This window comes from Macaca thibetana, chromosome 20 (genome assembly GCF_024542745.1).
Source record: "Macaca thibetana thibetana isolate TM-01 chromosome 20, ASM2454274v1, whole genome shotgun sequence".
In the NCBI taxonomy this organism is placed as follows: Eukaryota; Metazoa; Chordata; class Mammalia; order Primates; family Cercopithecidae; genus Macaca; species Macaca thibetana.
In genome coordinates, this window is record NC_065597.1 from 9,911,442 (window position 1) to 9,937,103 (window position 25,662).

General features: G+C 39.0%; 3 protein-coding genes across 17 annotated transcripts in view; 1 reads left to right on the plus strand and 2 right to left on the minus strand.

The window, feature by feature from the left end:
* Positions 1–25,662, plus strand: part of CA7 (carbonic anhydrase 7) — an 836,404-nt gene that overhangs the window by 758,153 nt on the left and 52,589 nt on the right. The window lies entirely within an intron of this gene.
* The window catches only part of DYNC1LI2 (dynein cytoplasmic 1 light intermediate chain 2), an 86,922-nt gene that overhangs the window by 60,609 nt on the left and 651 nt on the right, over positions 1–25,662 (minus strand). The gene's annotated exons all lie outside the window — the stretch shown is intronic.
* The window catches only part of TERB1 (telomere repeat binding bouquet formation protein 1), a 51,379-nt gene that overhangs the window by 24,834 nt on the left and 883 nt on the right, over positions 1–25,662 (minus strand). For 7 of the 15 annotated variants that reach the window (XM_050774916.1, XM_050774921.1, XM_050774918.1 and 4 more), the window contains exons 2-7: positions 11,353–11,463; positions 11,028–11,156; positions 8,623–8,751; positions 6,379–6,439; positions 6,168–6,283; positions 5,940–6,062 (exon numbers count right to left, since the gene is read on the minus strand). In XM_050774916.1, the coding sequence (XP_050630873.1) occupies positions 5,940–6,062; positions 6,168–6,283; positions 6,379–6,439; positions 8,623–8,751; positions 11,028–11,156; positions 11,353–11,463 (669 nt within the window). Of the gene's footprint in view, positions 1–5,939; positions 6,063–6,167; positions 6,284–6,378; positions 6,440–8,622; positions 8,752–11,027; positions 11,157–11,352; positions 11,464–21,118; positions 22,465–25,202; positions 25,321–25,662 lie in introns of those variants that run through there. The other 8 variants (XM_050774911.1, XM_050774914.1, XM_050774910.1 and 5 more) reach the window with 6 other exon arrangements.

Here is a 25,662-nt window from a genome sequence, read left to right on the forward strand (position 1 = left end):
GTCTCAAAACACAAACAAAAACAAAACAAAACAAAAAACCAAAAAGAAACCTATCCCTCAACAATATTAAACAAGTATTTCAATAGAGTTATAAAGAATATATTCATTCATTTATCTTGGTAATTAGCAAGCTGCCTATTTTCTGCAATCCAACGTAACTAATTCCTCAGATTGTTTGACTCCTCAAGATGCAAAGTAATTTAACTGTTCTAAAACAGCATACATCTCATCTGTCATATTTACACCTAATTCTTTTACTTCTTGGAGCATAAAATTATAACACATCCCTGAGAGTCATAACAACTATTCCAAGCAAAGATTCAATGACCGGTATCTATTTTTCTAAATCTGAAGTCTTTTGTTTCCTAGTTGAAAATAATTCTGGGCTGGGCATGGTGGCTTATGCCTTTAATGACTACAGGCGTGCACCACCATGTCCAGGTAATTTTTGTACTTTTGGTAGAGACGCAGTTTCACCATGTTCCCCAGGTTGGTCTCGAACTCCTGAACTAAAGCAACCTGCCTGCCTTGGCCTCCCAAACTGTTAGGATTACAGGCGTGAGCCATGGCGCCCAGCCCAGAAACATTATTTAAGGGCAGGCAAACACTTTCAATATTATGGTGGCTCCAAAATAGACTTCTTTACTAGGAAGTATTTTCACTTTTTAAAAATCTTCAAAAAAGAGGCTGGATGTGGTAGTAGCTCATGTCTGTAATCCTAGCATTTTTGAGAGGCTGAGGCAGGAGGATTGCTTGAATTCAGAAGTTCATTATCAGCCTGGGCAACATAGTGAGACCCCATCTCTAAAAAAAAAAACCAAAGTAAAAATTAGCCAGGCTCAGTGGTGTGTGCGTGTAGTCCCAGCACCTCAGGAGGCTAAGGCAGGGGGATCGCTTAGGCCCAGAGGTTTGAGGCTGCAGTGACCCATGATTGTGCCACTGTACTCTAGCCGGGGTGACAGAGTGAATAAGACTCTAGCTCGAAAAAAAAAAAAAAAAAGCATTGTTAATGCTTAGATGAAAATGGCAGTGTGTTACCACAGATTCTTAGTTATAGCCTAAGTGACAAAAACTCAGGCATATAAGCAGAAGAACATCCTAGACCACATTTATTGTATACTGAATATTTTAGATTTTCTCTAATCTGTAGTTCACTGAAGGTAATGAAGTCCTATAACTATCACTCACTAAAGCTGGCTTTTAGAGATAAAGGGACTGTCAGGGTATCATGGAAATAGATTCCAATTTTTTCTGTAATTCTAGAGATATATCCTTTGCATGTGACACGAGTATTTGTTTCAAACACTTGACTATAGATATACGTTAGCAATGTGTGAAAGTTCTAGTTGTTCCACATCCTTTGCCAATATTTAGCATGATCACTTTTTATTTTTAACATGCTAGTTGGTGTGTAGTAATATCTCTTTGGGATTTTAATTTGGATTTCTCTGGTAACTAATTATTTCTTGAGCATTTTTTTTTCCCTGAGACAGAGTCTTGCTCTGGCTCTGTCACCCAAGCTGGAGTGCAGTGGTGTGATCATAGCTTACTGTAAGCTTGAACTCCTGGACTCAAGTGATTCTCCCACCTCAGCTTCCTGAGTAACTAGGACTATAGGTGCATGCCACCATATTTGGCTAATTTTTAAAATGTTTTTGTAGAGACAAGGTCTCACTACATTGCCCAGCCTGGTCTCAAACTCCAGGGCTCAAGCGATTCTCCCTCCTTGGCCTTCCAAAGCGCTGGGATTACAGGTATAAGCCACCATGCCCAGCCAATCTTAAACATCTTTTCAAGTGCTTATTTAATATTCACATCTTCTTTGCTAAAGTATCTGTTCAAATCTTTTGCCCACTTTTTTAATCATCAGGTTGCTTTTGTCTTCTTATCGATTTATAAGAGCTATTTACAAGTTTCTGGGTACAAATTCTTAATTAGATAAATAGTTCTCAAATATTTTCTCTCAGTCTAGCTTACCTTTCATCCTCATAGCAAGCTCTTCTGAAGAGCAAAATTATTTCAATTAAGTCCAGTTTACTATTTTTTCTTTAGTTATTCATGCTTTTTGTGTCCTTAGAAACCTTTGCCTACCCCCAAGTTGTGAGAATTTTCTGCTTTTGTCCACGTTTTATATTTTTCACTGTTTACATTTAAGTCTATGAACTATTTCAAGTTAGTTTTTGTATACTGTATAAGGGTTTGGATTCATATTTTGCATATAGATATCCACTTTTTCTAGCATTATTTGTTGAAAATATCTTTTCCTCCACAGAATGACAATGGCATCTTTGTAGACAATCAACAATGATATATGTATGAGTCCATTTCTGGGCTCTCACTTTTATTTCCTTAATAGGTAAGTCTACAAGGCCGGGTGTGGTGGCTCATGCCTGTAATCCCAGCACTTTGGGAGGCCAAGGTGGGAGGATCACCTGAGATCAGGAGTTCAAGACCAGCCTGGCCAACATGGTGAAACCCCATCTCTACTAAAAATACAAAAATTATCCAGGCATGGTGGCGGGTGCTTGTAATCCCAACTACTCGGGAGGCTGAGACAGAAGAATCACTTGAAACCGGGAGGTGGACGTTGCACTGAGTCGAGACCATACCATTGCACTCCAGCCTGGGCAACAAGAGTAAAATTCTGTCACCAAAAAAAAAAAAAAGAATCTGTAAGTCTATACCTACACCAATGCCACGCTTTCTTGATTTCTGTATAAGTACTAAAATCAGGCAACATAGTCCTACGGTTTTATCCTTTTTTCCCCAAAAGTTTCAATTATCCTAGGCCCTTTGTATTCCATGTAAGTTAGAATCAGAAATATCTGCTGGGATTTTGCTTGAGAATTCCATGAATCTAGAGATGAATTTGAAAGTGACATTCTTACAATGTTGAGTCTTATAATCCAGAGTATTATATATATCATCAATTTATTTTCTTTTAATTTCTGTTGTGTGTGTATGTGTGTGTGTGTGTGTGTGTGTGTGTTACAGGATCTCCCTGTTGCCCAGGCTGGAGTGCAATAGCAGAATCATAACTCACTGCAGCCTTGACCTCCCAGGCTCAAGCAATCCTCTCAAGTAGCTGAGACTATAGGTGTGAATCATTACACCTGGCTAGTTTTTAAATTTTTGTAGCTACAGGGTCTTTCTATGTTGCCCAGGCTGGTCTTGAACTCCTAGATTCAAGTGGTCCTCCTGCCTCGGCCTCCCAAAGTGCTGGATTATAGGCATGAGTCACTACACCTAGCCTCTTATCTTTTTTCCAGTCTCAAGGGGAAAACATTAAGTCTTTCGCCATTAAGTGTGCTACTTGTAGTATTTTGTAGAGGTCCTATCACATTAAGGAAGTTTCCTTCTGTTCCTAGTTTACCATGAGTTTACAGATGTATGTTGAATTATGTCAAATGCTTTTCCTGCATCTATTGAAATTATCATATTGTTCTTCTTTTCTAGACTGTACATATGATGAATTTTCTAATGTTAAACCTATCTTGCATTCCTGGGATACATGCCACTTGGTCATAATGTATTCTTTTCCATATGCTGAATTAGATTTGTTAATATTTTCTAATGCTAAATTAGATTTGTTAATTTTTTTTTAAGGATTTTTACATCTATGTTCTAGAGCTATTAGCCAACAGTTTCTTGTAATGTTGTTTCTGGGTTCTGACGTCGGTGTAATGCTGGCCTTACACGTTGGGAAGTGTTTATCCCACTTCTATTTCCTGGAATAATTTATGTGAAATTATTGGTTTGTTTCCTGAAATGTTTGGCAGAATTCGCCAATGAAACCATTAAAGCCTGGAATTTCCTAAGCTAAGGTTATGTTTTGCGTCTTTGCATTGTTTTTTGTTTGTTTGTTTGTTGTTTTTTAAGAGGTGGGTCCTTGCTATGTTGCCCAGGCTGCAGTGACTATTCTCAGGTATGATAATAGCAGACTATACTCTTGAACTTCCAGGCTCAAGTGATCCTCCCACCTCAGTCTCCCAACAGCTGGGACTACAGGCATGCGCAACCATGCCCAGGCTTGTGTTAAGCTTTTAAACTACAAATTTGACTTCTTTAACAGATATAGGAGTATTCAGGTTACTAGTTCTTCTTGGGTGAGCTTTGTTTGGTAGTTTGTATCTTTCAAAGAGTTTGTCCAACTCATCTAAGTTGTAAAATGTCATGACATAAAGCTGTTTCTACTATTCTTTCATTACTCTTAATATCTATTAAGATCTATAGTGAAGTTATCACTCCTGGCACAGGTAATCTGAGCTTTCTCTCGTTACTTTGTGATCAGTCTGGCTAGAGGATCACTGTTATTGATCTTTTCAAAGAATTAGCTCATGTTTCAATTATTTTTCTCCATTCTGTGCTTTTCTCTATTTCACGATTTCTAATCTTCTCATTATTTCCTTTGTTATGCTTATTTTAACTTGCTTGGTTTGCTAATTTCTTAGGTAGAAGCTAATACGATTATTTATTTATTTATTTATTTATTTTTGAGACAGAATCTCTCTCTGTTGCTCAGTCTGGAGTGCAGTGGTATGATCTTGGCTCACTGCAACCTCTGCCTCCCAAGTTCAAGCGATTCTCCTGCCTCAGCCACCCGAGTAGCCGGGATTACATGTGCACACCACCACACCGGGCTAATTTTTTTGTATTTTTAGTAGAGACAAAGTTTCATCATGTTGGCCAGGCTGGTCTGGAACTCCTGACCTCAAGTGATTCCCCCACCTCAGACTCCCAAAGTGCTGGGATTACAGGTGTGAGCCACCACACCCAGTCAGAAGCTAGTATAATTGACTTGAGACCTTTCTTTTCTTATACAAGCCTTACTACTATAAATTTCCCTCTCAACACTGTTTTGCAGCATCACACAGATTTCTTTTAATTTTTTTTTTTTTTGAGATGGAGTCTCACTCTGTCACCCAGGCTGGAGTGCAGTGGCGTGATCTCAGCTCACTGCAATCTCTACCTCCTAGGTTCAAGAGATTCTCCTGCCTCCGCCTCCTGAGTAGCTGGGATTACAGGCACCCATCTAATTTTTGTATTTTCAGTGGAGACAAGGTTTCACATGTTGGTCAGACCAACATGTGGTCTCAAATTCCTGACCTCAAGTGATCCACCCGCCTCGGCCTCCCAAAGTGCTGGGATTACAGGTGTGAGCCACTGCATCTGGCTTTTTTTTTTTTTTTTTTGAGCCAGAGTATCATTCTGCTGTTGCCCAGGATGGAGTGCAATGGTGCGATTGTGGCTCACTGCAACTTCCGTCTCCTGGGCTCACGCGATTCTCCTGCCTCAGCCTCCCAAGCAGCTTGGATTATAGGTGTCTGCCACCAGCCCAGCTAATTGTTGCCACCATGCCCAGCTAATTTCTGTATTTTTAGTAGAGATAGGGTTTCACCATGTTGGTCAGGCTGGTCTCGAACTCCTGACCTCAAGTGATCTGCCTGCCTCAGCCTTCCAAAGTGCTGGGATTACAGGCGTGAGCCACCATGGCCGGCCTAATGTTGTATTTTCATTATTATTCAGTTAGAAACATTTTATAATTTTCCTTATGATTTATGCATTGACTCATGGATTTTAGTACAAATTGTTTAATTACCAGATATTTGGGGCTTTTCTAGATGTTTTGTTTTTATTCATTTCTAATTTAATTACCTTGTGATCAGAGAACACACTCTATGGGTACTTAGTCTTGCTATTTGGTTTCTCCGTTTTATGAGAGTATCTGGGGAGATTTAAAAAATGATGCTGCTATGACCATCTTCCCAATATCCTCCTAAAAATATCCACTTTTAAGATTTTCTTATCTTTAAGAGTCTAAATACATCCAAAATAACCCAAATTACAAGAACTCAATTGATTCAATAATAAATTCAATAGTTTTTATAATGCTTTGAAATGTTTCTTCAACTATGACCTAGAAAATAATGAATACGTACTGTTATTTGCAAGAGTGAGTCCAATAAATGAGCAAATAGGGCGAATTATCTCAGGTTTCATGAAATTTTTTAGCCATTCATTAGCATGTGGAAAAAGTGAACAGCAAAACATTTGATTCTCATCTGAAAGAAGACAAAGTCAATCATGATTTAATATGACAATTGGAAAACATCAGTTTTCATTTGTTTTTATCTTTATTTTTATATTTAAACATTACAGATAGTTACCATTTTGAGGATTGTTGACACAGACACACAGAGTACTACACACTGAAGACCACAACTGATAACTCTGGAAAACATTTTTATCTGACAAATCCAACTCATATTTTGAAATAACTGTCCTATTAGGTTAAAAAGAAAAGAAAGTAAATTAACACAAATGTGTTAAGGTCCTAAGTAATTAATAATTAACAAAAAGAAATTTGTATTTGTTTACCTGAATAACCGTGACAGAACTGTAATACAACCTGTTTCTCTCACAAGTGTTTGTCCGGTCCCTTAAAAAAATAGCCATATAAAAATATGAGTTTTATTTACAAATAGTCTTGCAGAAATGAATAACAGTTAAGTTTTATTTTAATAAATAAATAACTTTTAAACAACTTTAAAGTATTACAAAGTATAACAGAATTACTGTGGATAAAAATCTGTAATCAAGATTATTATGAAAAATATGTCACTACTGCTTAGAGACTAATTGCATTCAAATTTCCTCTAAAAATTACAAAACTCTTACTTTGCATCATGGTTCTGTGTTACAGTATCAAGATAAGTTCCAAAATGGAAAAATAAATAAATTCAACATTTTCTAGTTTTTCCAAAATAAAACAAAATCTAGAAACATTTTTTTTAAAGTGCACACCTGGCAAGAAGGCGACTCCTCAGGCCTCTCTGGCAAGAGGCTTAGCTGAATTGCCTGAGCCTGCTCAGACTAGCATTGTGCCTGGGTCTGTGACCCTCCCCATGGAAACAATAACAGCAGAGGACTAGAGGGGTGAGGGACCAGCCACTGCTAGCAGAAGAAGGTAAGGCTTGACTCCTCCGCTTCAAAGGATACAACCTGATGCCTAGCTTCCCTGAGGCTGCCCCACCCCCACCCAACACACTGGGGGTTTGGGCCTTGAGCTCTACAACCACCTAGACGTCCCCCTCTATTGATGCCCATACCATTTCCCCTCTAGCAGGAAAGGTGGCATGAGAGAGTCTGCTGGTACTGAATATGGTTGTTGTGCTGGGACCTGGGTGACATAGGAAAGGGGCTACACCGCCTTGGCCTCCCCAAGTGCTGGGGTTACAGATGTGACCCACCGTGCCTACCTAGAAGCATTTCTTTTTTTTGAGACAGGGTCTCGCTCTGTCACTCAGGTTGGAGTGCAGTGGCTTGATCACAGCTCACTGTAGCCTCAACCTCCAGAGCTCACTCAATTCTCCCACCTTAGCCTCCCAAGTAGCTGGTAGTACAGGTGTGTGCCACCACACCCAGTTAATTTTTCTTTTTCTTTTCTTTTTTAATTTCTTTGTAGAGACAAGGTCTCACTGTGTTACCCAGGCTGGTTTCAAACTCCTGGGCTTAAGGTATCCTCCCACCTTGGCCTCCCAAAATGCTGGGATTACAGGGATGATCTACCACATCTGGCCTAGAAACATTTTAAATGCTTACAGAATTTCTAACAATTTGAAGAAATAAAATTTTAAAAAGTTAAAAAATAACTGAGCAGTAAGTATACGGGAACATATTATCTTTGCAACTTTTCTGTAAATCTAAAATTATTCCAAAATAAAAACCATCACTGGTTTATACTGTAAACACTGTAACTAAACGGTCAATTCAGCAGAAAATCAACTAAACTAATTCATTAAATGCCTCTCTTTTTCTCTTTAAACCTGTTACCTTTCAATGCTAAGCACTATAAATTACTTTATTATTTCTTAAAATTAATAAGTATTGAATTATTAAATACATGCTAATAATCCACCTTTCTTTAAACTAGTATTTCTCAGAGGTGAGGTTAAAAAAGGACACTGGGGCCGGGCGCGGTGGCTCAAGCCTGTAATCCCAGCACTTTGGGAGGCCGAGACCGGTGGATCACGAGGTCAGGAGATCGAGACCATCCTGGCTAACACAGTGAAACCCCGTCTCTACTAAAAATACAAAAAACTAGCCGGGCGAGGTGGCGGGCGCCTGTAGTCCCAGCTACTCGGGAGGCTGAGGCAGGAGAATGGCGTAAACCCAGGAGGCGGAGCTTGCAGTGAGCTGATATCCGGCCACTGCACTCCAGCCTGGGCGGCAGAGCGAGACTCCGTCTCAAAAAAAAAAAAAAAAAAAAAAAAAGACACTGGGCCAGGAGCAGTGGCTCACACCTGTAATCCCAGCACTATTTGAGACCAGTCTGGCCAACATGGTGAAACCCCTGTCTCTACTAAAAAATCCAAAAATTAGCTGGGCATGATAGCATGTGCCTGTAATCCCAGCTACTCAGTAGGCTGAGGCAGAAGAATCACTTGAACAAGGTGGCGGAGGTTGCAGTGAGCCGAGATCATGCCACTGCACTCCAGCCTGCGTGCCACAGCGAGACTCTGTTTCCAAAAAAAAAAAAGATATAAGAACTCAAATAAAAAATTAATAATGGCTGTTCCAATTGATTAACGTTTTCAAATATTCATAAGAGAACGTACTTACTATTATTTGAAACCAGAACCAAAATAACATAAACAGACATTCTTTTCAAATTTATGTTTGAATCATTAGATAAGAACCAAGTTAAGTCTTCAAATAACTCTGAAGTACACAAAGTCTGCTGACAGTAAACTGAAATATAAAATATAATTTTAATTTCAATGCATTGTCACAAACATGCTTTAAAATATGCTGAACAAAATAAAAAATTACCTAACTGGGGATGGTTCTTAACCAAATCTCATGTAATTGATATTTATTAGTCATACAACAAAATTTCTGACAAACTGATATGTGCTTACTCAATTAGCAGACCAAAGCGGCAGTATATTAATCAAAAGTACTTAATCTAGGCTCCAAAACACATACTGAAATCCCCTAGAATTTACAATAAAAAACTTATCTGAATAAAAAATTAAATAAAATTTAGCAAAAAAAAAAAAAACAAAACACACTTTAAAGGATGCGTAACAAAACATAGCAAGAAAAGCAATTCAAGAAAATTCAGAAACCTGCTTTAGAAAACAGAGGGACAAACAATATTTGAGATATGTTTTGAAACTTTCCTAGAAATAAAAATCATTTCAAGAATAATACTATCTGATAGTTTTTGTGTGTATGTCCTAATGCAATAGGCAGAATTTTACAAAAATAATATAGACATAAAGATACAATCAACATTTTATCCAGTTCCTAGAACCAGCTATTAGGACCTATCTCAAAGGCAAGGACTAAGCCAGGCACAGAAAGACAAACATATTCTCACTTATTTGTGGGATCTAAAAATCAAAACAATTGAACTCATGGAGATAGATGATTATCAGAGGCTGGGAAGGGTAGTGGAAGGTGGTGGGTATGGTACCAAAAAAAAAAAAAAAAAAAAAAAAATGAAGAAAGAATGACTAAGACTTACTATTTGATAGCATAACAAAGTAACCATAGTCAATAATAATTTAACTGTACACTTTAAAATAACTAAACAGTATAATTGGATTGTTTGTGTAACACAATGAATAAATGCTTGAGTGGATGGAAACCTCATTCTCCACGACGTGATTACGCACTGCATGTCGGTATCAAAACATCTCATGTACCCTATAAATATATACACCTATTATATAGACACAAACATTAAATTAAAAAAAAAAAAATTCCAAGGACTATATCTTACTTATCCCTGTATCCCCAATGCCTTGCACAAAGATTGCTTCCTAAAAGATTTTTTTTTTTTTTTTTTTTTTGGTGACAGGGTCTTACTCTGTGGTCTGTCGCCCAGGTTAGAGTACAGTGGCATAATCTTGGCTCACTGCCACCTCCACCTCCCAGGCTCAAGTAATCTCTCACCTCGGCCTCCCAAGTAGTTGGGACCACAGGTGCATACTACCATGCCCGGCTGATTATTTGTATTTTTGGTAGAGATGGGGTATCACCATGTTGCCCAGGCTGGTCTCAAACTCCTGAGGTCAAGTGATCCACCTGCCTCAGCCTCCCAAAGTGCTGGGATTATAGGTGTGAGCCACCATGCGCCTGGCTGATGAAGAAATATTTAATAAATAAAAATATCAGAATATAAAGTTGGTCTGACAAACCAATGGTTTATATTCAACCTCATTTTAGATGCCCTGCAGAAAAGTGTTCTTGCCAACATGAATTTCTTTTTTTTTTTTGAGACAGAGTCTTGCTCTGTCACCCAGGCTGGAGTGCAGTGGCCGGATCTCAGCTCACTGCAAGCTCCGCCTCCTGAGTTTATGCCATTCTCCTGCCTCAGCCTCCCAAGTAGGTGGGACTACAGGCGCCCGCCACCTCGCCCGGCTAGTTTTTTGTATTTTTTAGTAGAGACGGGGTTTCACTGTGTTAGCCAGGATGGTCTCGATATCCTGACCTCGTGATCCACCGGTCTCGGCCTCCCAAAGTGCTGGGATTACAGGCTTGAGCCACCGCGCCCGGCCTCCAACATGAATTTCTATACCCACACATTACATGGCTGTGGGTTATCTTCATCCTTTGATCTGGAAAGATGAAACAGAAAGGAAAGGACAGGGAAAAGGGAAGGGAAGGAAAAAAGGGAGGGGAGGGGAAGGAGAAAGGGGAAAGGAGGGGCGGAGAAGGAGAGGAGGGAGGGGAAGGGAAAAGAGAGAAAGAGAAAGAGAAAGAAGAAAGAAAGAAAAGAAAAGAAAGGAAAGGAAAGGAAAGGGAAGGGAAGAAAAGAAAGGAAAGAAAGAAAAGAAAGAAAAGAAAGGGAAGGAAGGAAGGAAAGAGGAAGCAAGGGAGAGGGGAGGGAGGCTGGATAAAAATTATTCAAACGTGTAAAAAAAAGAAAAGAAATTAACTAAAAAATTAGTTTTGAGTATACTGTTAAAATATAACACAATGCTTAAAGTATAATGAAATAAAGTTTTATATTTTACCATTTTTTTCTGCAATAGCTCCTAATGTATATAAGGCTGCTTCTTTTACCATGCTATGTTCACTTGACTTTGCAAGATTTTTTACAAACATCAAACCACCAATTTCCCGAAAATAAACACTTGCATTACCTGTAGGATATGCAGAAAAAAACAAAACAGAAATGATATTTATTTTCAATATCCTTTCAGGGATAAAATAAATCACATGAAGACAGTAACATGATATGTAGAATAAATGAATGGAAGATAAAGAACTATGCTTATTTGATATATCATAGTACTAAAGAACTAGAATCACAGATAAAAATTCACTATTAAATCTTACTGTTTTGTTGACAAATTGAATGAATAGTGACCAAAGCTTCCTTTTGTGAAAAAGCATTGTCCATTTGATACTTTAGACACTCCAATAATAAGTTCAGGTCAGTCTTCATTTCTAAAGAACAACAATGTCATTATTTTAAACCAAAAAGTTTATTTCAAAAACTAACCATTAAAATTTCACTTACTAAATACATATCTTTGGAATGGTCAACTTTTAAAGTAATAGGCATGTATTACTTTTATAATCCAACAACCATGTATTTTTTTAAAGATGTTCTTTTTTTTTTTTTTGAGACGGAGTCTCACTCTGTCGCCCAGGCTGGAGTGCAGTGGCGCGATCTCCATTCACTGCAAGATCCACCTCCCGGGTTCACACCATTCTCCTGCCTCAGCCTCCTGTGTAGCTGGGACTACAGGTGCCGACCACCGCGCCCGGCTAATTTTTTGTATTTTTAGTAGAGACGGGGTTCCACCGTGTTAGCCAGGATGGTCTCGATCTCCTGACCTCGTGATCCGCCCGTCTCGGCCTCCCAGAGTGTTGGGATTACAGGCGTGAGCCACCGCGCCCGGCCTAAAGATGTTCTTTAAATAAAAGAACTTAAAATGAACTTCTTATAGTTCTTTGAGTTTCCCTTTTTATAAATATAGGAATAGAAATTCATAATATTATTCTTTTTAAGTAAAGCTACACTGGTTTAAATATCTGTCATTTAGAAAAAAGTGGATAAAAATGAAAATATAACATATGAGAATTTGTGGGATGCTATGAAAGCAGTATTTAGGATGAAAGGTCTCAGATCAACGACGTCAGCTACCACCTTAGGAAATTAGAAAAAGAACAAATTAAACCCAATATAAGTACAAGAAAGGAAATTATAAAGATGTAAGCTGAAACCAGTGAAACAGAAAACAAATACAGAGGAAGTTCTTTGAGAAGCGCAACAAAACTGATAAACTTCTAGCCAGATGAATTAGGAAAAAAGGAGTAAAGACACAAATTACCAATATTAGAAATGAGAGAGATGGCATTACCACATTCCACAGATATTCAGAAGATATTAAGGGATTACTATGTACAATTTCACACCTATGGATTCAACAACTTAGGTGAAATTACATCACCAAAACTCACCCAAGAAGAAAAAGACAACTTGAATAGTCTTATGTCTATGAAAGAAGTTGAATTAAGAGTTAAAAACTTTTCCACAAAGAAAACTCTGGGTTCAGATGATTTCATTTGCAAATTCTACCAAACATTTAAGGAAGGAATAATATAAATTCTACTCAAATTTTTTCAAAAGTTTAAGAGAAGGAATACTTCCCAACTTATTCTATGAGGCTAGTATTGCCTTTATACCAAAACAGAAGCCATTAGCAAGAAAACTACAGACCAGTTTCCCTAAGTCTAAACAATTTTAGCAAATTGAATCCAACAATATATTAAAATAAAAAGACATCACGATTAAGTGGGTTTATCCCAGAAATATAAGATTGATTTATGATTTGAAAAAAATCAATGTAACAAAACAGGAAAACCTTTGGTCATCTCAATGGATGTAAAAACAGCATCTGATAAAATCCCACATGCATTCCTGATTAAAGAAAAATATTCCGCAAATTTGGAATAGAAAGGAACTTCCTCAACCTGACAAAGTGCATCTACAGTTGAAAACCCTACAGCAAACATCATACTTAACAGGAAAGACTGAATATATTCTCTCTAAAACCAGGTATAAGACAAAGATGTTTGCTCGTATCACCACTCCTATGTAACATTGTCCCAAAGAGTCTAGCCAGTGCCGTCAGGTAAGAAAAAAGAAATAAAAGGCACTCAAATTGGCAAAGAAGTACTTGAATTTGCATACAACATGATCTTCCACATAATTTGATGGAATCTACAGAAAGCTACTAGAATAAGTGAACTAAGTTTTCCAGATAACTCTTTAATACATAAAAACAGATTATACAGTCAAATGTTGCTTAATGATGGGGATACATTCTGAGAAAAGCATCGTTAGGTGATTTCATCATTGTATTAACATCATAGACTTTACTTATACAAACCTAGATGGTAGAGCTTATTACACATCTAGGTTGTATGGTATAGCTATTGCTCCTAGACTATAAACCTACACAGCATGTTACTGTATTGAATAATATAGTCAATTGTAATACAATGGCAAATTTTTGTATATCTAAACATAGAAAAGCTATAATACAGATTTTTTTTAAAAGGTATATCCAGAAGCTGCTCTGGGTGCATCAGCAAGTGGCGAGTGAAAGTGAAGGCCTAGGACATTATTGTACACTACTGTAGACTTCATAAACACCGTAAATTTAGACTACTCAATTTATTTTTAAAATATCTTCAATAATAAAATAAACTTAGCTTATTGTAACTTCACCACATCCAGCTAATTTTTTTTTTACAGAGATGGGGGTCTCACTATGTTGCCCAGGCTGGTCTCAAACTCCTGGCCTCAAGCAATCCTCCCATCTTGGCCTCCCAAACCACTGGAATTATTTATAGGTGTGAGTCATCATGCCTGGCCTATCTTTATCTTTTAAAAAAACTTTATTAAAACTAAGACACAACACACACATTAGCATAGGCCTACACAGAGTCAAGATCATCAATATGACTGTCCTTCACCTCCACATCTTGTCCCACTGGAAAGTCTTCAGGGCAATAACACACACGGAACTGCCATCTCTTATAACAATCCCTTCTTCTGGGATACCTCCTGAAGGACCTGCCTGAGGCTGTTTTACAAAATTTTTGTTTATAAGTAGAAGCAGTGTATTCTAAAACAACAATAAATAGTGTAGTAAATACATAAACCAGTAACAGAGTCATTATCAGGTATTATGTACTACACATAACTGGATTTGCTATAGTTTTATACAACTGGCAGTATGGTAGGTTTGTTTACACCAGCATCACTGCAAACATGTGAGTAACGTGTTGCGCTTACTATATTACAATGTCACTACATGACAGGAATTTTTCAGTTCCATTATAATCTTATAAGACCACTGTCCTATATGAGGTCTGTTGTTGACTGAAACATCATTATGCAGCACATGACTGTATTTCTATATACTAGCAATAAACAAATGGAAATTGAAATTTTAAAAACCACCCCATTTACAATATAGCATTGAAATACTTAGGAATAAATTGACAACAGAGGTGAGACATACACCAAAAACTAAAAACTACTGCTGAGAGAAATTAAAGACAACCAAAATAAACGCCATTATATGCCATGTTCATGAGTCAAAAGACTAAATATTGTTAAGATGTAAATTCTTCCCAAATTGGTCTATACAATCAATGTAATCCCAGAAGGCTGTGTGTGTGTGTGTGTGTGTAAACTGACAAGCTGATGTCAAAATTCATATGGAAATGCAAAACCCTTACCATAGCCAGACAACACTGAAAGAGAAGTATAAAGCCAAAGGGCTAACTCTACCATATTTCAAGACTTTAAAAACCTACAGTAGGCCAGGCACAGTGGCTCACGTCTGTAATTCCAGCACTTTGGGAGGCTGAGGCAGGCAGATCACTTGAGGTCAGGAATTTGAGACCAGCCTGGCCAACACAGTGAAACCCCATTTCTACTAAAAAATACAAAAATTAGCTAGTTATGGTGGCACGTGCCTATAATCCCAGCTATTCGGGAGGCTGAGGCAGGAGAATCGCTTGAACCTGGGAGGTGGAGGTTGCAGTGAGCCAAGATCGCACTGCTGCACTCCCTCCACTCTGGGCAAACAGAGCGATATGCTATCTAAAAACAAACAAACAAACAAAAACCCTACAGTAATAAAACGAGTGTGGCACTGCCATCAGCATAGACAAAAAGATCAATGAAACAGGACAGTATCTACACAAACCCATGAGTTTTTACAAAGTCATTGCTAACAAATAGTGTTGGAACAACTGAATATCCATACTCAAAACAACAGCAACAAAAACTCTTGAATTCATACTTCGAAACACATACAAAAATCAACTCAAAATGGAATGCAATCTAAATGTAAAATCCAAAACTATGAATTTTTTTTAAATTTTGTTTTTGAGAGGGAGTCTTGCTCTGTCGCCCAAGCTGGAATGTAGTGGCGCGATCTCATCTCACTGAAACCTCCACCTCCTGGGTTCAAGAGATTCTCCTGTCTCAGTCTGCCGAGACTGTGCCTGGCCAACTATGAAACTTTTAAAAGAAAACATGGGAGAAAATCTTTGTAACCTTGGGTTAAGCAAAGATTTCCTAGATATTACAATAATAGCAAAACCCACAAAATAATAATGAACTAGGCTTCATAAAATTAAAAACTTCATTGTTTTAATAGTGTCTTCTAAAGCGCAGCAAAGACAAGCCACAAACTGGAAAATCTTTGCAAAGAACATATCTGATAAAGAACATGTAGCCATCTAGTGTACATTCTGTATGTCAATTAAAAAACAAACAAAAAGAACATGGGGCCAGGCACAATGGGTCACATCTGTAATCCCAGCACTTTGGGAGGATGAGGCAGTAGTATCTTTGAGGCTAAAAGTTTGAAACCAGCCTGGACAACAATGTGAGATCTATCTATGCAAAAAAAAAAAAAAAAAAAAAAAAATTTAAATTAGCCTGGCGTGGTGGTATGTGCCTGTAGTCCCATCTACTCAGGAAGCTGAGGTAGAAGACTGCTTGAGGTCAGGAGCAGTGGCTCATGCCTGTAATCCCAGTATTTTGGGAGGCCGAGGTGGGCAGATCACCTGAGTCACGAGTTTGAGATCAGCCTGGCCAACATGGTAAAACCCCATCTCTACTAAAAATATAAAAATTAGCTGAGTGGGGTGGTGGGCGCCTATAATCCCCCGTGCTTGGGAGGCTGAGGCAGAAGAACTACTTAAACCTGGGAGGCAGAGGTTGCAGTGAGCTGAGATCGGGCCACTGCACTCCAGGCTGGGCAACAAGAGTGAGACTCTGTCTCAACAACAACAACAAAGTACTGCTTGAGCCAGGAGTTGGAGTCTGCAATGAGCTATGATTGTGCCACTGTACTTTAACCTGGGTGACAAAGTGAGACACTGTCTCAAAGAAAACAACATATATCTAGAAAATATAAAGAACTATGAAGGCTCAGCAACAGAAAAACCAACAACCAGATAAAACAGCAAAAGATGTGAACACACTTTAACAAAAAAGATAAATAGATGGCAAATAAGAACATGAAAATATTCTCAATATCATTAGTCATTAGGGAAATGCAAATTAAAACCACAAGGAGATGCCATTACACACTCACTGAACGACTAAAATTTATGACTGATCATTTCATATGTTAGCAAGGATGTGAAGGAACTGGAACTCTCATATACTGCTGGTGAATATGTAAAATGGTACAAAGATTTTGACAGACAGATCAGCAGTTTCATAAACTGTTAACGTATACCTACATTTGATTCAGCCATTCCACTCCTAAGTATTTACCCTAAAAAGGGGAGATATATGTCCATACAAATGTTCACAGCACCATTATATGTAATAGCTAAGAAGTGTAAGCAATCAAAATGCCCATCAGCAGACGAATGGATAAGCAAATCATGGTATAACTATACAATGGAATACTTAGCAATAAAAAAAGAATTATAGATGCATGCAACAACACGGATGAATCTCAAAATAATTATGCTGAGTGAAAGAGGCCACATAAAATAGAATTCATACTATATGATTCTATGTACAGAAAAAATGCAAATAGTCTATAGTAACAGAAGGCAGATTAGTGAGTGCTTGGGGAAAAAAGGCTCTAGGAAAGCACAGAAGGTAGGGATTACAAAGGAGCAGGAGGATACATGCACTATCTTGATTTTGCTGATGGCTGCACGGCTACATACCTATACCAAGCTTTATCAAAATGTAAACATTTTGTTTATAACTAAACAGCAAACAATAGACAACTATTTTCCTATAAAGTTCTTTAGTATAGTCTTAAAAACAATTTCTTCTCTTGATTTTAAGGATTTAAGTCAAATGGCATATAGATTTTGAAATAATGCTTGAAGTACATTTAGAGTAGTAGGCTGGGCGCAGTGGCTCACACCTATAATCCCAGCGCTTTGGGAGGCCGAGGCGGGCAGATCACCTGAGGTCAGGAGTTCGAGACCAGCCTGGACAACATGCTGAAACCCCGTCTCTACTAAAAATACAAAAATTAGCTGGGCATGGTGGTGGGTGCCTGTAATCCCAGCTACTCAGGAGGCTGAGGCAGGAGAATCACTTGAACCTAGGAGGCAGAGGTTGCAGTGAGCCGAGATTGGGCCATTGCATTCCAGCCTGGGCAACAAGAGCAAGACTCTGTCTCAAAAAAAACAAAATGAAAAAAAGTTAGAGTTCTGAAAGATATAGGATGAAGGGTGGATATAATATAGAGGAGCACACTAAGAGAAATTAAGATGTATCATCAATCAATATAGTACTTTGTCTCACTCTTTGTTTTGTGGGTTTTTTTTTTTTTTTTTTTTTTTTTTTTTTTTTTGAGATGGAGTCCCGCTTTCTTGCCCAGGCTGGAGTGCAGTGGAGCAATCTCGGCTCACTGCAACCACCGCCTCCTAGGTTCAAGTGATTCTCCTGCCTCAGCTTCCCAAATAGCTGGGATTACAGGTGCCCACCACCATGCCCAGCTAATTTTCTGTATTTTTAGGAGAGATGGGATTTCACCATGTTGGCCAGGCTGGTCTCAAACTCCTGACCTCACATGATCCACCTGCTTCGGCCTCCCAAAATGCTGGGATTACAGGCGTGAGCCACTGCACCCGGCCTGGGTTTTTTTTGTTTTTTTTTTTGAGATGGAGTCTCACTCTGTCACCCAAGCTGGAGTGCAGTGGCACAATCTTGGCTCACTGCAACCTCTGCCTCCCTGGTTCAAGCAATTCTCCCACCTCAGCCTCCCAAGTAGCTGGGATTAGAGGTGCGCACCACAACGCCCAGCTAATTTTTTTGTATTTTAGTAGAGACAGGGTTTCACCATGTTGTCCAGGGTGGTTTTGAACTCCTGAGCTCAGGCAATCCACCTGCCTTGGCCTCCCAAAGCATTGGGATTATAGGCATGAGCTACCGCGCCCGGCCATAGTCTCACTCTTGAAAGAAATTCAAATGTCAATTTGTTTCAATGAAATAATTCATGACAAAATTTGTTAGTGAAAATCATAGTACAAAGGTAATCACTAAGATGTTTTTAGCAATAGCAAATATTTATTTATCATTTTGTACACTAACAGACACCATAAGAAGGTAAGTTTGACTCTATGGATACCAATAAGCCACATCAACAACATGCCGAAGAAAATTTTTGATGGAGCGTAATGATTTTCAGTTCTAGGCACAATGCAGGCAGGATACAAAAGACTTTTATTTTCTTTTGAGACAGGGTCGCACTCTATTGCTCAAGTGAGTGAAGTGGTGCAATCACAGGGCACTGCAGCCTCAACCTCCTGGGCTCAACGGATCCTCCCACCTCAGCCTCCTGAGTAGCCAGGAATACAAAATTAACCACGCCTGGCTAAGTTTTGTATTTTTTTAATAAACGGGGTTTTGCCATGTTGCCCAGGCTGGTTTCGAACTCATGAGCTCAAGCCATCCTCCCGCCTCGGCCTCCCGAAGTGCTGGGATTACAAGCGTGAGCCACCATGCCTGGTCTGCAAGAAACTTCTTTACGTACTCCTCCATTCCCTTCTGTACGCCTTTCTCATACTTTGATATCTCCTATCATAATCCTTCCCTTCCCAGCCAAAGCATCTCCTGACATCATAACTATCATATTTCACCTTGGTTTTTATCTTCTCTAGGCAAAATAACCTAGTTCCTTCAGTAACTACTGAATAAAATAAACAAGCAAATACTGAAGGGAATACAAAAAACACAAGCAATCAAAGAAAATTTGATAAACTGGACTTAAAATTGTAAACCTTTATACCTCGAAAGACACTATCGAGAACACAGAACAACAGCCCAGTCTAGAAAAAAATATCTGAAAATCTGTTATCCAAATAAATAGGGGGCTTGTGTTCAGAACAGATAAAGAATTCTTAAAACGTAATACTAAAATCACAATCTAAAGTGTGGAATGGATTTAAATAGACATCTGTCCAAGGAAGACAGATTGCCAATAAGTATATGAAAAGATGCTCAACATTCACTGGTCATTAGGCAAATGCAAATCAAAACCACAATTGGATACCACTTCACCCTGTTGCTAAACAATTGACTGATGGGAGCTGATAGATAAATACTCTCACCCCTTGGCTGGGATGACTCTCAGGGACATGACTCTAAACTGGCTCCCAGAGTTTCCCAGTGGGCTTAAGCTCCAGTTATCCATAATAATAACTTATTTGATAACATATTCTCTGTCTTCTTTCTCCTGTCTCATTTCCCCACTTTCCAGCTAGTGTTTCCTGGGATCACTTTCTGAAAAAAGGTACTTGCACTCAAATCTTTATCTCACAGTCTACTTCTGGGAGCAACCTGAAGACTTAAAATGGAAGAGAGTGAGATGTGGGACTGAGGTTGGAGGTTTTATAAATGGTTTGAGAGGGGAATCACCAACAGTTATCTCCTCTCTCTCCAGTTTTCAACTTCTCCCTCTCCAGAATCTCCATTCCCTCTTCAGAAATTCTCCTGTCTTTTATAACACTTTCTTGACATTACAACTTTCCTCTAGCTACTGCCATATATCTTACTATTTATTTATTTATGAATGAATGAAAGGGTCTTGCTCTGTCACCAAGGCTTAAGTGCAGTGGTGCGATCATGGCTCATTGTAGCCTTGACCTCCCAGGCTCAAGTGATCCTCCCACCTCAGCCTCCCAAGTAGCTGGCACTACAAGTGTGTACCACCACACCCAGTTAATTTTTACTTGTTTTTGTAGAGATGAGGTCTCACTGTGTTGCCCAGTTTGGACTCAAACTCCTGGGCTCAAGTGATCCCCCACTTTGACCTCCCAAAGTGCTGGAATGATAGGAGTGAGCCACTACACCTGGCTGATCATATATTTTTAGTCAAGCTCTTAAAGAGTAAGCAATTCATACTGTGTCTTCAGATCTTAATTTTCCACTCAAATATAAACAGACTGCAATCTGGTTAAAATCTATTAAGTTTACCATTAACATAACAAATCACATCCTAAATGCAAAATGCAGTGGAAAATTCAGTCCTCAGCTGTGACAGTTGACATTTTAGGCTCTTAAGCAACCTCTTTCTCATGAAGCATTCTCTTAAGGTTCTGATTTCAAAGATACCACATTCCTGACTCTCTTTTCACCTTTTTGAAATGTTTTTCTCAGACTTTTTTTAGGGGCTCTCTTCCTCAGCTAAAACCTTATATGACAGTGTGTATTAATGAACACTATTCTCCATCCTTTTCTCTCTGGTTAACCTCCTACATGCCCATGGATTCAGTTTCCATCTTTCTGGGAACAATTCTGAAATCCGTACCTTCAGGCATCCTTTGATGGTGGTCTTCTCAGGTTCCCATTATTCTTGTATACACTGACATTAAATCAACTATCACGTGAAATTCTAATTGTCAATATGTCTTTTCCCATTAGAATGTCAGTTTCCTGAAGCCAGAAATTATGTGACAGGCACAGAGTAGTGCTCAATATTTATGTAAATGGCTGAATGATTCTTTCATTTCCTGAATCCTGTCAAATAATCTACAGTATATCCTACCAATACAAAACTCATTGCAGATATATGATTCAATTTCTCACCTTGTGTTTTCTTTGTGTCTTCACTTTCCATGCTTGTCTATATTCTTTTTCCTTATATTTCGTCTATAAGATAAAGGTATTTTCTCAATTTAAATCAATGTTTGAGAATAGCAAAGATATAAGTACAAATGGGTGGGAAAAATTGTTTTCCTGAAGCCAAAAGACCAGGGAATTACAACTTTTAAAATAATAATTAAATTTAATTAACTTAGTTAATAAGTTGAATCTGCAACTTATTAGATGTGTGCTATCAAGCAGGTTGATTAAATTCTTTGAGGCTTTGTATCCTCAGCTGTAAAATAGAAATGATATTCCTATTTCACAGAGTTGTTACAATAATTACATTTAAAAACATAAACATATCTGGCATTTTTAAGCACTATATGCATTCAAGAAATTTTATTAAGCAAATGAATGGGTGACTGGATCTAACTGGACCTCTTAACTGGTCCCATTCCCTTCCTTTTTTTTTTTTTTTTTTTTTTTTTTTTTTGAGACAGCAGGGTCTCACTCTGACGCCCAGGCTGGAGTGCAGTGGCTTGATAACGACTTACTGCAGCCTTGACCTCCCAGGCTCAGGTGATCCTCCCACGTCAGCTTCCAGAGTAGCTGAAACTACAGGCACATGCCACCACACTTGGCTAATTTTGTAGAGATGGGGTTTCACCATGTTGCCCAGGCTAGTCACAAACTCCTGGTCTCAAGCAATCCACACACCTCAGCCTCCCAAAGTGCTAAGTTTACAGGTGTGAGCTCCCACACCCAGCCCCCACTTTCTTATTTTCTTCATGGAAATCTTCATCTCATAGTTTCAGATTAGGGACCCCTCTTACCTATGAGAGGTTTACAAAACACACACACATACACTTTAGACTGGCCTTTCTCTTCACATGCTAAATACTAAATTAACAACCCATGTTTATTTTTGACATGGTATGGTGAGATGGGATCTCACTATGCTGCCCAGGCTGGTCTCCTGAACTCAAGCAATCCACCCACCTCAGTCTCTCAAAGTGCTAGGATTACACACTTGAGCCACCATGCCCAGCCTAGAACCATTTTTAAAATAACCAGCAACTCTGATATGACCTCTCACATACCCTACTTTAAAATGCTAAACTGATTAGTTAGAAAAAATGCCTCAGAGTCCAGTTAACTTCTTAGAGCAACAAATCAGGATTCATAGAACTCTAAAATTCTTATTTATTCCAACACTATGTTGTTAAAGAGAGATTATCCATTTATAGAACAAGGCCTTGTCTCAAAAAGAAAAAACAAAAAGAAAATTCTTAAGCACAAAGAAATGTTTAAAGAAATAACAAATGTAAAAATCTTTTATAAAGTACTATACAAATGTACAGGTATATTATTTTTTTTTTTTTTTTTTTTTTTTTTTTTTTAAGAGACAGGGTCTCAATCTGTCACCCAGGCTGTAGTGCAGTGGCATGATCTTGGCTCACTGCAGCTTCAAACTCCTAGGCTCAAGTGATCCTCCTGCCTCAGCATTCCGAGTAGGTGAGTCTACAGGCACACACCACCACACCCAGCTAATTTTTAAATATTTTTGTAGAGACAGGGGTTTTGCTGTGTTGCCCAGTCTCGTCTTGAATTCCTGGCTTCAAGAGATCCTCCCGTCTTGGCCTCCCAAAGTGCTGAGATTAGAGGCATGAGTCACCATGCCTGGCCCATTTTTTAACCTAAATATTACATTAAAATAGAAGTAGGTATGTTATAAGTCCACAAGATAGGATATTATTACAAGAATATTCACATTTACTAGAAATGTTCAATAGCAAAGAAAAATGCTTATGTTACAAAGTTAACCAGAAATAGCAAGACTCAATTTAATCTACAGTATGATCCAAAATAGAGGTAAACATAAAATAAGACTGGCTAGAAAGATGACATATTAACACTTGTCTTTAGCTGGTGGTTCTATGGGTTTTATCCCACCATTTTCTATTTTTCACAATTTTTTTTTTTTTTTTTTTTTTTTTTTTTTTGAGACGGAGTCTCGCTCTGTCGCCCAGGCTGGAGTGCAGTGGCGCGATCTCGGCTCACTGCAAGCTCCGCCTCCCGGGTTCACGCCATTCTCCTGCCTCAGCCTCCCGAGTAGCTGGGACTACAGGCGCCCGCAACCGCGCCCAGCTAATTTTTTTGTATTTTTAGTAGAGAAGGGGTTTCACCGTGATCTCGATCTCCTGACCTTGTGATCCGCCTGCCTCGGCCTCCCAAAGTGCTGGGATTACAGGCGTGAGCCACCGCGCCCGGCCTATTTTTCACAATTTTTATAATAATAACAGCTTTTACTTTTTTTTAATTTATTTTATTTTATTTTATTTTTGAGACGGAGTCTCGCTCTGTTGCCCAGGCTGGAGTGCGGTGGCCGGATCTCAGCTCACTGCAAGCTCCGCCTCCCGGGTTTACACCATTCTCCTGCCTCAGCCTCCCGAGTAGCTGGGACTACAGGCGCCCGCCACCTCGCCCGGCTAGTTTTTTTGTATTTTTTTTTTAGTAGAGACAGGGTTTCACTGTGTTAGCCAGGATGGTCTCGATTTCCTGACCTCGTGATCCGCCCGTCTCGGCCTCCCAAAGTGCTGGGATTACAGGCTTGAGCCACCGCGCCCGGCCCAATAATAACAGCTTTTAAAATTCAGTAAATGCCTATTGAAGGTAGGCTCTGTTCTTTACACCTTATGAATATTCTTTTTCGTCTCCACAATAACCTTATGAGGGAATTATAAGGATGAAGATACATGAGGAGAGGGCAAATAATTTGACTAACTTCAAATTGCTAGTAAGTGCCACAGTTAAAATGGGAACCAAGAAAAACAGGCCAGGGCCTACACTCTTAACCACTCTTATACTGTCTCCCGTACATAAATACATATTGCTTTTCAACAAATGGGTTAAGATTTGGAAGATTACTAGATTTAAAAAAATGAACTCTTTAGAAAATGGAAAACTGTTATCATATATGGATGTTTTTGTTTCATGGACAACTTTAAGGACTATATCCTTAATTTTAATTATCCAATCTATTCTGCTTTTAATATAATTTTTAAGAGGGGTATGTATAATTTTTTTTTTTTTCCAGACAGTCTCACTCTGTTGCCCAGGCTGGAGTGCAGTGGTGTGATCTCAGCTCACTGCAACCTCCACCTCCCAGGTTCAAGCAATTCTCCTGTCTCCGCCTCCCGAGTGGCTGGAATTGCTGGAATTACAGGCACGCACCACCATGCCCGGCTAATTTTTGTAATTTTAGTAGAGACAGGGTTTCACGATGTTGGCCAGGCTGGTCTCGAACTCCTGACCTCAGGTGATCCACCCGCCTCGGCCTCCGAAAGTGCTGGGGTTACAGGCTGAGCCATCGTGCCCGGCCTATGAGGGGTAATGTATAACTTTTAAACCTAAATGCTTTGAAATTAAAACTGACCACTCACACTCTTTTCTCCCTTTTTTTTTATACTTTCTTCTTATAAATGGTTACTTTGCACAAAAAGAGTTTGCCAAGTACTTGGTAGCATTAACACAAGTCATCTATTTACTTGAGAAGTGCTTACAAACACCCATAGCAAAGGAAAAGTTATAACTTTCAAGGGATTGATAATCACAAAATTATATTTAAAATTATAAACAAGTATATTCTCAAGAACAAAAGCATCTGCCATATAAAGCAGATTATGAAGTGCTTTTAGTAATTTAGTGAATATATGTACTGTCACAAACAAGATTTCAAAATTCTTTACTGTATTCTCACAGGAAAAAAAGGATTTTTTTCTGGATGACAGAACCTCTCCCACTTACACGTTTCACTCAGCCCACTCCCCAAAACAGTAAACTCAAATTCAAATTGCAGTAAGAAAAGTAGCTGAATATTACTCGTTTACTTGATTTACAAAATGTATACCAAAAGCTTTTGAGGGGCCGGGCGTGGTGGCTCGCGCCTGTAATCCCAGCACTTTGGGAGGCCGAGGTGGGCGGAAGACTTCAGGCCAGGAGTTGGAGACCAGCCTGGCCAACACTGTGAAACCCCATCTCTACCAAGGAAAAGTACGAAAAGTAGCTGGGCGTGGTCACGCACCTGTAATCCCAGCTATTTAGGAGGCTGAAGTGGGAAGATCCCTTGAGCCCAGGAGATGAAGGTTACAGTGAGCCGACATCATGCCACTGCACTCCAACCTGGATGATGGAGGGAGACCCTGTCTCAAAATAAATAAATAAAGAGAAAGAATTTTTTTTTTTGAGACAGAGTCTGGCTCTGTCGCCCAGGCTGGAGTGCAATGGCGCCATCTCGGCCCACCGCAACCTCCGCCTCCCGGGTTCAAGCGACTCTCCTGCCTCAGCCTCCCGAGTAGCTGGGATTACAGGCGACTGCCACCACGCCAGGCCAAGAAAGCTTTTTGAAATCGAAATATTATCCCAATATATCAGAAAGATAAATGGCATCTTTTTGTGTAAGGCTGGCAAAGCTGATAATCCCACCACTAAATTGTTGTCAGCTGATACCCAGCTTGCAATTATATACAGCGAAAATACCCTCT